Source organism: Primulina tabacum, chromosome 1 (assembly GCF_025594145.1).
Source record: "Primulina tabacum isolate GXHZ01 chromosome 1, ASM2559414v2, whole genome shotgun sequence".
Lineage (NCBI taxonomy): Eukaryota > Viridiplantae > Streptophyta > Magnoliopsida > Lamiales > Gesneriaceae > Primulina > Primulina tabacum.
This window is the reverse complement of record NC_134550.1, coordinates 19290810-19302663: the sequence shown is the minus strand read 5'-3', so window position 1 is coordinate 19302663 and position 11854 is coordinate 19290810. Positions and strand designations below refer to the sequence as shown.

Sequence of the window (11854 nt, the reverse complement as noted above, 5' to 3'; positions counted from 1 at the left end):
AACAGTCTGAAAACGATATTGCTCCCCCTTAATTAATGCAACTTAATAAATGCGAAGATACGAAATCGACAGATGATTCTTGGTATTCATGTAGTCAGATAGCCGTCTCTTTAGCTTTCCAAAACTCTATATAAGTGCCTGCAAGTTCACAAACTAAGTCATTTATACTTTTATCAAATCAAATAAAATCAAATGGGTAGAGCAAGTAAACTCTCGGAGTCTTCTCCAGAGTTCCAGAGGCAATTTCCAGCGTCTCGTAAGAAGATGTTTGAAGACATCCTTTTTCACGATATGAAGACTTAGAAGAAAATCCTCAGTTTATAATATGAACAATCAGTAAGATTGTTCAAATTATTAGGACTAGGCCGTGGAATCACCTCTCCCACAACCACAATCATTCAAGGAGAGGGGTTCCCAGCAGTCCTTAGATAGGTTCCTGCTGAAGTACTTTGCACTGAAGTACTTCAAGCTGCTGATATTAACAAATATAGTAGATAAACGTTATGTAATGCTTTTGTTTTATGAATGAAAAATCTCATTTTGTCATGTCTTTGTTTATCTACTGCTTTTATTGATTGCGTAAATAAATAAGGGATAAGAAAAACTCAGTCTGAATAAATCAGAAGACGTTTCGGTTGATTTGAGACTCTTTAACTTTTCAGCATTAAATGTAACATGTCTATAAATAAGATAACAACAAATGTTAAAGAAACAACAATTTGATATGTCAGACTCAAGTGATTCGGATGCCTGTAGCAGTACTTATTTCTTGGTAGCACAAGAAACACTTCCTCATCTGGAAGCTTTGAAGAAGACCATTGAGGAATATATCTGGATAAATGTCATGTCTTCATGGTTCAAAGTGCAAGATCTTCAGAATATTCAACGAAATGGTTTGACTTCTACTACTTCTCAAAGAGCAACAACAAGGAAGTAAAAACGGGAGTTTGAAGTTGATCATGTTTCTGAGCTTGCTACTGATAGAGTTCTGCTTCATGTGATGCTCTAGAAGGAATGACATCAGCTAGAAAAGATTTCCAGTGCAGAGTCCTTTAAGAGGATTAGGAGTCATGAGTTGAATAACTGGATTTCTGAGTTGCAATATTCTATAGGAGATGAATTAGATCGTGTAACTTGGTTTCGATTACATTCTAAATGAAATATCAGTAGTTTTCACAAGTCGTCTCTTTACTCTTATGCAAGTAAATCAGTGTTAGTAGAATATCATATAACTGATTATATTTACCAAAATAATCAAGTTAAATCAATTAAACTAGTATATTACGAAAAAAAACTTATTCTCAGGCAGAGGTTTTGTAAAGATGTCTACTGCCTGTAAATCAGTAGAAACGTATTCCAGACGAATGTCCTTCTTCTTCACATGATCTCTAATAAAATGATGTCTGATGTCAATGTGCTTCGTTCTGGAATGAAGTACTGAATTTTGCGTAATTGCAATGGCACTGGTATTGTCACAGAAGATAGGCAGGTAATTCAGAGGGTTGAACTCCATAGTCTTTAAGTTGTTGTTGCATCCATAGTATTTGAGAGCAGCAGCTTCCAACAACAAAGTATTCTACTTCTGCAGTAGACGTATCTATGGAAGTCTGCTTCTTACTAAACCAGAAGATCAACCTATCACCAAGGAATTGATAAAAACCACTTGTGCTTTTTCTGTCTAGTTTGCAACCTGCATAATCAACATCTTAATATCCAATAAGATTTAAAGATGAATCATTGGGATACCATAAGCCGACATTTTGAGTTCTCTTTAAGTTCTTCAGAATACTTTTAGAAGCAATATAATGTGACTGCTTAGGGTTAGATTGGAATCTTGCACAAATGCAAACAACAAACATAATGTCAGGTCTACTGGCAGTAAGATATAACAGAGAACTAATAAGACCACGATACTGAGTTACCTCTACTGGAATTCCACTATCATCCTTATCAGGTTCAGTAGATGAGCTCATTGGAGTGGAAGCAGCAGAGCATGCTTCCATGCAAAACTTTTCAGTAGCTCCTTGGTATACTTAGCTTGATTTATGAAAATTCCAGTATCAAGTTGCTTGATCTGCAGTCCTAGGAAGAATGATAATTCTCCCATCATGCTCGTTTCAAACTGATCCTGCATCAATTTAGCAAACTTTGCACATAGTTTGGGGTTAGTTGACCCAAAAATAATGTCATCAACATAAATCTGTACTAACAGAATGTGCTTATTCTTAACTAAGGTAAATAGAGTCTTATCTACCGTGCCAATAGTAAAATCATGATTGACAAGGAATTGTGAGAGGGTGTCATACCATGCTCTAGGTGCCTGTTTTAAACCATACAGGTCTTTGTGTAATTTAAATACATGATGAGGTAAGAAATGGTCGATAAAACCTGGAGGTTTTTCAACGTAGACCTCTTCTTGCAGTAGACTATTTAGGAATGCGCTTTTCATGTCCATCTGATAAACTTTGATATTCTTAAAAGCAGCAAAGGCCAAAAATATTCTGATGGCTTCAAGTCTTGCTACTTGTGCATAGGTTTCATCGTAGTCTATTCCTTCTTCTTGTCTGAAACCTTGAGCTACCAGTCTTGCTTTATTTCTGAACCACAGTACCTTCTTCATTTAGTTTGTTTCTGAATACCCACCGAGTTCCAATAACGGCTTGATGAGATGGTCTGGGTACAAGAAACCAGACTTCATTTCTCTTAAATTGATTCAGCTTTTCATGCATAGCTTCGATCCAACTGGGATCCGGAAGAGCTTCTTCAATTTTTTTTGGTTCATCCTGGGAGATAAAGGTAGCATGCATATATTCATTAATCATTTGTCTTCTAGTTCTTAATGGAGCTGCAGGATTACAATAACCAAGGATGGAGGATGGGATTTCCTCCAAACAAAAGGATTTAAAGAAATTTCTTCCTGGTTTGATATATTCGAAATAGGCTCATCTGGAGCAGTAGGCGGTTCTGGAATGTTCACTTCTGGTTCTAGTAAATCTTGTGTCTGAACAATTGGTTCTACCAGAGAAATGTCTGGTTCTGGATTTTGAGCATCTTTAACACTAGGTTTTGCATCATCTTCACTATCCAGTTCCAGATGAATTCTGTCTAACCTGTTACTTAGATTTGACACGTTAGAAATTTCAGGAGCATTGCTATCTTCATCAAAGACAACATGAATAGATTCTTCAACATTAAGAGTTCTATTGTTGAAAATTCTAAAAGCTTTGCTTGCTGCAGAATAACCAAGAAAAAGTCCAGCATTTGATTTTGAATCAAATGCAGTCAAATAGTTTTTACCATTGTTGTGCACAAAGCATCTACAACCAAATACATGAAAGTAAGATACATTAGGCTTACTCCCTTTCCATATTTCGTATGGAGTCTATTTGTGCCTTTTGTTGATCATGGTTCTGTTTTGTATGTAACATGCTGTGTTGATTGCTTCTACCCATAAGCGCTGAGAGATGTTTGCATCTGCTAGCATTGTTCTAGTAGCTTCCTTAAGAGTTCTGTTTCTCTTCTTAGCCACTCCATTCAGTTGAGGTGTTCTGACAGCTGAATATTCATGATGAATGCCCTGTTCATCTAAGTACAACTCAAGAATCTTGTTAGTAAACTCAGTACCCCGATCACTTCTGATTTTAATGACAGAAACTGATTTTTTCATTTTGAATCTTTTTCAGAAGCTTGATCAGGAGGCTACTGGTTTGATCTTTTCTTGTAAGAAATATTACCCATGTAAATCTAGAAAAATCATCAACAACAACAAGTGTAGACTTCATTCCCCTTAAGCTCATGATAGGGATTGGACCAAATAAATCCATATTCAATAATTCCAAACACCTTGAAGTTGATTTACTACCTTTGTTCTTGAAGCTAGATCTCACCTGCTTGCCAAGTTGACATGCAGAACAAACATGATTCTTAACAAAGTTAATATCAGGTAAACCATCAACTAAATTCTGCTTCTTGAGATTGTTGATTGACTTGAATTCAGGTGATTCAATCTCTTGTGCCAGAGCCAATGCTTATCAGTAAGAGAGACAACTAAACATGTAGGAACAACAACATGATCTAAGTTCCATGAAACTTTATAGGTGTTGCCTTCTCTCTTTCCAGTTAATACAGTAGACTCAGCAGAATCTTTAACTGTGCATGTGTGCTTCTAAAAAGATACAGAATAACCATTATCACACAGTTGACTAATGCTAATAAAATTATAACAGAGATTCTCAACCAGTAGTACATCATTAATAGTTATGTTACCATGGATAATCTTACCCTTACCCACGGTTTTACCTTTTGAGTTGTCCCCAAAAGTTATCTTTGGTCCAATACAACTCATTAATTCTGATAGTAGATTTTTTTGTCCAGTCATGTGTCTGGAGCATCCACAATCCAGATACCATGTGGAGCTGCTGATTTTGATTTTCTTCTGTTGTTCCTGCAATCACAAATTTTAGTATCTGGTACCCAAATCTATTTGAGTCCAAGGCTTATCAGTCCTTTAGGGACCCACATTTGTACAATTCTTGGTGACATTGTACTTCGGGAATCCAAAGCGGTGTGTGCAACAGAAGGTCTGTTATTTCTAACAGTATGCATTTTGGAATGTTGTTCTTCCTTTCTGTTTGTGTTGTCTGGCATGTATCTCTTCTGAGTACAGGTCTAGAATTATAGTAATGGTAGTTTTTAACCTTCATAGAGGGTTGTCCTCCTGAGTTGAATCCTCTACTGGATCCAGCACTCTGGTGAACTCTCCCCTTAGGTTCAACATAACCCAGACCATAATGCTTTCTTCTGTTCATCTGATTTATATTCCTTTCAACTCAAACAGTTGGTACTTCAGGTTCATATACCACACTGGATTTGACAAATTGAATGAATTTCCCTTTACCTTTATTCAGTTCTGGCTTGGTACTAGTTTCAGAAGTGCTTTCATTATTGCTGAATCCGAGACCACTTCTGTCTCCGGATTGCTTCTGCAATTCTTGCATCTTTTCCAATGAAACAGACGACTTATTCCATGCATTAGACAGCTTTTGATTTTCAGATCTCATTGTCTGGTAATCTGCATTTACTCTTTCATTCTCAGTGCTCAACTTACTCATCTCAACCTTTAAATCATTGCAGCTGTTCTCTTGTAAACAAGTGAACTTACTGACTTGATCCTTTAAGTTTAGATTTTCAATCTTAACTTCCTCGAATGATTGAGAAAGTCTCGAGTACTCTCCCACCATGTCATGCAAGGCTTTAATTAAATCAGTTCGTGTAAATTCGTCAGAGTCAAAGTCTAGTACCTCTCCAGATGTCGAGGTTGGTTCGATATCCGCCATAAGACATTTGATCTCTTCTACATCACTTTCGGTGGAATGACTTTCTGAGTCAGAAGACTCAGAGCTAGAGTCCGCCCATTTAGATTTACTTTCCTTAGCAATCATTGCTTTGCGGTCTCTTCTGAATTTCTTGTCATTCCTCTTGTATTCTTTTTTCTTCTGGTCATCCTTCTTGGGCTTTGGACAATCAGCAATAAAGTGATTGATCTTTCCACAGTTAAAGCACGCCATGTAACCAGGTGGTGAATCCTTCTTGAAGTTCCGATTAGGGCTTTGATAAGCTTGGTGATTCTTCTTCATGAATCTGGAGAACTTTTTCACAAAGAGAGATATAGCATCATTGAGATTTCAATATTAATCAACGATGGTTATATATGAGTCAATCTTAATTCTGAGTAATTAATAAACTCCTATTTATGATATTGTATTTTTGACATATCGAGTAATGACACAAATTATATGGTGTCAAAGTTCTTGGTACATTGAAAATACAATAAAATAAATAGCTGGGAATATTAATATACAAGACGAAATCCATTCTTTCGTAAAAGAAGATAGATAAATGGTTCCCTTAAGTGTTGATTCGGGACTTGAATAATAAGAGCGCTCAATTTATGATTAGATCATAAAAATATTATTCATTAGAGAATCAATGGGACTTAAGGAAAAAGATATAATTAAAGAGGTTAAGCGGAAATTACCTAGCTTTAATTATGGACAATTTATGGAAGATTGATTCAAATGTAGTGACTATATCAATGGACTATTCATTTTTGGTTGAGTAATTTTATATCTATTTTTTTAAGAGTGCAGTTCCAAGTTTATAGTGGAATAATTTTGGAATTAATAAAATTAATATATGTAAATTAAAGAGTTTATTTTATTATCAATTTTATTGGAGCTTGAAATTATAGGTCCATAGTTCCCCATGCCATCTCCGATTTACTTCAACACTTATTTATTAACTTAAAATTTTTGAATTTTAAGTCATTGCTCAATTTTAATTTGTTTGGAAAATCGTAAAGAAAAGTATTTTTCTTTAGCGATTCATTTATCTCATCTCAATCAATTAATTTTGAATTAATTGTCAAACAATAATTTGTGATAGAGATCACAAAAAGATACACATTCCAAATATTTAATTTTGAATTATTAATATCAATTATTTTCTCTTTGAAATATTTATTAGATAAATATTTGAGAAACTAATTTTTGAATTACGATGGAGATGAGATCTTCTCCATTATTCATGATAATCCTTGTGATAATATATATATATATATATATATATATATATATTTATATAAGGATATGGAATGTTATCATAATAATAGATTGAGTAGTGGAGGAGATCATGCTTCCTCCACTTCAATCACGTAAATCACTTCCCTAAAAGAGGGAAGTGATTTTAAATTTAAACAAAAGTTTGTTTTTATATCATATATAGAAGATATGATTTTGGGATGAAAAATTTTAACAAATTGAGAGATATTCTACACAATAATATTTTTTCTCTTGATTTTTCTCAATGGTTGAGATTTATAAATAGAGAAATATATCAGTGTACTGGTAAGCGAGAAAAAGTAAAAAGAAGAGCAATATTTTGGTGAAGCCCACACGTCAGTTCGTTGGTTCGAGATAGTAGGCGTGAAAGAATTACGGTGTCTTAACTCAAAGTATTCCAACTTCATTCAACAAAGGTATATTCTATCTGTTGTTGATTATTTATTAAATTAATATAGGCATTGATCGTTCAACATTTTGGTGGAAAATATTGTTTTATACGATTCGATCTATGCCAAGCTTCCGCAAATATAATTTATTTTTGAAATTCGGTTTGAGAAATTAACAATTTGTATCAGAGCGGTCAATACTCTATACTAATTTAATTTTATAGAGATTTTTTTCTCTATATTTCGGATACATTCGTGCTTATTTATCTTGGTTGGTCTATGATTATATGTTCCACTCCCTCGTCAAAGCCTTTCCTGTAATTAGCATGATTTTATTTTTATTTTTTCTCCATGCAATTTGATTGTTACATTCATGTTGATGTATGGACTGATCAATGAATATTATGAATTTAATTGTTAAATTTCAATCATTGTCATCATCGATTTATAATTTTAAAATGTTTAAAATTTAATTTAAATATTAAATATCGAGGGTGACAATTTTTTCTATAGTGTTATCTCATACAACAAATTGCGAATTTGTTTTTTCAATATCGGTTCCTATGTCTCGTGCATAATATATCTAGTATTCATGATGATTGATTTGATGTGTTCAAGGCATGTGCATGTTAATTTTAAAATTATTCTTGTACTGCTTGTGGTGCCTTTATCGTGATGCACGCAATATTTATAATTTTAATTTGTTTAAAATTAAAGGACTTGACAATTTAAAATGTTTAAATTGATTAACAGTTTTATAAAATAAGAGTTATTTTATAAATTTTATATTAGTGGTTTAAAATGTTTAAATTCACTATTTATTATAAAATAAGAGTTATTTTATAAATCAAATACATTGTTGTAAAATAATGAGTGGGAGCGGGTAATATGACAATATTAACCTTTGGTCTCCACCGTTAGAACAATACCGTGAGTTTTTTGTAGCGCTTCGAGACGTTCTTATTATGTCCTCCCTACGGAGGGTGACTACAAATTACAATAGCAAAGTTGTTTTCCATGAGATAATGTAACGACCCAAGGCTATCCCGATCTTGGGCTCTGACTATGGGCTCTCTCTGGAACTCTAGACTCTTCCCTCACGGGCTTTCCATAGGCATCGTTACACATAAGCTACTCCAGCCCATGCACTGGAGTTTGTAACTCCCCAGGATCGAACCTAAGACCACATGTAGCTCAATTGGTACCAGGATTGTGCTAAGTACCTATATATCCTTTTATTGTAACGACCCAAGGCTATCCCGATCTTGGACTCTCACTATGGGCTTTCTTTGGAACTCTAGACTCTTCCCTCACGGGCTTTCCATAGGCATCGTTACTCATAAGCTACTCCAGCCCATGCACTGAAGTTTGTACCTTTCCAGGATCGAACCTATGGAAAGCCCGTGAGGGAAGAGTCTAGAGTTCCAGAGAGAGCCCATGATCGGGATAGCCTTGGGTCGTTACAGATAAGATTTTAAAATGTATTTTAGTTTTGACCTACCCTACGGAGGCAATTACTAAATTAAGTTTTAAAATCTGATACGGTGGGTTACATTCATAAAAAAGGTGATTAAATTAGTTAATTATCTTTTTGACTAAAATTTATAAGAAATTAAAAGATGCTAGAAATATAAGATATTTTAGATAGCATTTATAATTGAGAAAGTCTTATTATAATTAGCAATTTTGAACTACTCTACGACGGCATTTAATTGTGGTGATTATAATTCTTTAAAACTTCAAGTAACATGTTTTGTGTATTATCACGTGCTTTTATGCATTCTATTTACTTTGTCTTTAAATTATTTTGTGATATTTATGCAACTACACATTGAAAATATTTATCATTTTTTCAGAAAATATGTCAAATCATATTCTTCTTCTTCTTGCATCGCAAGTTTTGACTGGTGAAAATTTTTCTAAATGGAAAAGCAACATGAATATCCTCTTGATCAATGAAAGTTACCATTTTGTCCTCAAGGAGAATTGTCCTCCAGTGCCTCCAGCTAATACTTCAAGGACTGTGTCACAAGCATATAACAATTGGATTGTTGCAAACAACAAGGCACGTTGCTACCTGTTAGCATCAATGAATGAAGTGCTTAGTGCTAAGCATGAAGCCTTTGAGACTGCTAAAGAGATTATGGAATCTCTACAACAAATGTTTGGACGTCCATCTGAACAAGAACGCTATGAAGCTGTGAAAGAAGTTATGAACTGCAAGATGAAGAACGGTTCTTCAGTTCGTGAGCATGTGTTGAAAATGATTAATCATTTCAATGATGCTGATATCAATGGTGCGAACATTGATGAAAAAACTCAATTTGGCATGATCCTAGAGACACTTTCTTCTGCTTTCTTCAATTTAGGACAAACTATGTTATGAATCATAGGGCATGTAATATGACAGAACTCCTAAATGAGCTGCAAAGTTATGAATCTCTGATAGATGATAACAATGGCAAGGCAAATGTTGCCGAAGTGTTGAGGATCGAAGTTGAGTTTAGAAGGGAGGGGTGAATAAACTCTACTCGTTTTTCCTTTCTTTTGATGAGGTACAAAAATCCTGTTAGGGATAGTAGTTTATCTTGTTGCGTATACCTTCACCTAGATTACAATTATAGGTGCGGAAACAATCTGATGAAGTAAGTGAAAGACAATAATAACAATAATTACAATTCTACGTCTCCCCTTCTCCTGTTTCCAGAAGGTATAACTAAAAGACTTTGGATATTACAGTACAACTCTTGTAAACACCCACTTCAGAAGGACTTACACCTTTGCCTACTGAAACTCTTAGTTACTCGACTCAAAAAGAACGTGATACAAAAGGTTCTGAAAAGACTCTTTTCAGATTACAAGCTCTTCCTGATAAAGTATAAGTGTTGTAAAAGATTGTGAAGAGTGTAAGAATCAGTAGCACAAGATGATCTTCAAAAGATCAGATATTTGCTATGAAGCGTGTGCTACTTTTCTTTGTATTGAACTCAAAGTTATCAAGGAATTTCGAGGTTGTCTCGTTGAGTGAATAGCGTTGATCCTTGAAAAGATATTATGCGTAGAGTTCTTTTTCTGTAAGGGTTTGTTCCATGTATATATAAGCGACTGAGTTCAACGTTTATGATCAGAAGATGTCTTTAGATTTCTCATAGAGTCAGTTTTATTACCAAAAAAAGGTTCCTGCAGAAAAGCTATAAAACAATCAGTCCTGTTTTATACTAAACTCGGTAAAGTGAATTAAATGACTCCGTATAGTATTTAATGCTGCAATTAATACTAGTACTTGGTAACTTTAACGGTAACATTTAAAGTAGTCACGTTAGGCAACATCTTCTACTGATTCTGTTTTTCTATCCTTTCTACTGCTTTTGTTTTACTAGACCAGTAGCTTCTGATTTTCTTTTTGTCTACTGTTTTCTTAAAGAGTGCTGCTGGTCTGCTGGTTTTTATTTTCATCGCCACAATTAATTCATGTCTATCAATTTCCCCCTTTGTGGTGATGCCAAAACCTAAACAGTAGGAAAGCGTTAAATAACAGATAATCAGTTAGCAAAAGGATAATATCAATGAAATTAACACAATAAATTGTCAATCAGTTCCAATGTCCCTGTAAATGACTTCTTCGTCTTGAGGATCCTGAAATCTTCTATCTGAAGGTTCAGCTTCTGATTGCCTTAGTTCTGCTTCAGATGGATCTCTTCGTTTTTCTTCCCCCTTTTTGGCATCAGCGGCAATCACATGGGCCATAAGATCATTCATTCTTCCAGACAAGTTTTGAATGCCATTGGTTAACATCTCCAGATACAGAGCTTGAGTAGAGATACGATCATTGAGAGTAGTGAGAGATTGAGTTTGAGAATCAATCTTGGCATCCATTACTTCCATGGAGGTGGAAAATGATCGAATGAGATCATCATGCTCGGTGAGTCAATTTAGTATATCAGTTTGAGCAAGCACGATGTGACTATAATTTCTCGATACAGCTTGTCTGAAAACAATGGTTTCAGCATGCATTTTTTCCACGGATTCCGCCGTTTTATATATTTGTTTGCTCATTTGTTCTCTGAAGAACTGAGCACCACTAAATTCTGATATGCTTTCACAGGACATCCGCTTGACTAAATCAGACAGGTTATTGAGTTCCCTTTGCAGAACGTCAATCTGAAACTCCAAATTGAATGATTCTGATTCAAGTGAGGGGGTTCGCGCAAGCATGCGTTGCCTCATTTCAGCAGCACGAGTGTTCGTGAGAGTTTGAACAGGATCAATGACAATTAGTGCAGTAGAGACTTGATTGGTGGTGAGGGAAGTGGTGTCCATCACAGCAGTAGAAGGACCAGGGTCAGCAGAGGTTTCATCTGGAATAGCAGAGACATTTGGTTCGGCAGCAATTATGGTAGGAACAATCTCTTCATCAGGAGCAACCAAGTTGGAGACCAAGTTTTCTTCTGTTGGAGCAACGGCAGTAGGTGAAGCTGATTGTTCTGCAGTTATGGGTTCAGATTGCTGGTTCAGAAGAACTTTCATTTCAGCTTGATGAGCAGCAGAAAATTTCTCTAGATTTGGCAAAAGAGATACAACATCTGATTCTGCCATATGTTGTTCTGCGGTTGGAGAGGGTGATTGTGGCAATGAAGTAGCTGGAACTGCTTCCTGAGTAGTAGGGGACGTGGGAACAATTGACTCAATGACTTCTTCAACGGAAGCCAGTTCATGCACAGACAAAAGAGATGATGGCTGAAGAGGCCTTGTTGGTGATGCAGGAGTACTGAGAACAGAAGCTTTTGGTGAAGCTGTAGTCCGTTCCTCAACTGTCTGGATCTGTGGAAAGTCTGGAACAAGGCC

At 35.3% G+C, this 11854-nt stretch overlaps 1 protein-coding gene across 1 annotated transcript; it reads left to right on the top strand.

The window, feature by feature from the left end:
• The first annotated feature begins 8945 nt into the window (after positions 1-8945).
• LOC142506082 (uncharacterized) lies at positions 8946-9395 on the top strand. The gene has a single exon (XM_075619232.1). It carries the CDS (start codon positions 8946-8948, stop codon positions 9393-9395), a length of 450 nt encoding a protein of 149 aa, XP_075475347.1.
• The last annotated feature ends 2459 nt before the right edge of the window (positions 9396-11854 follow it).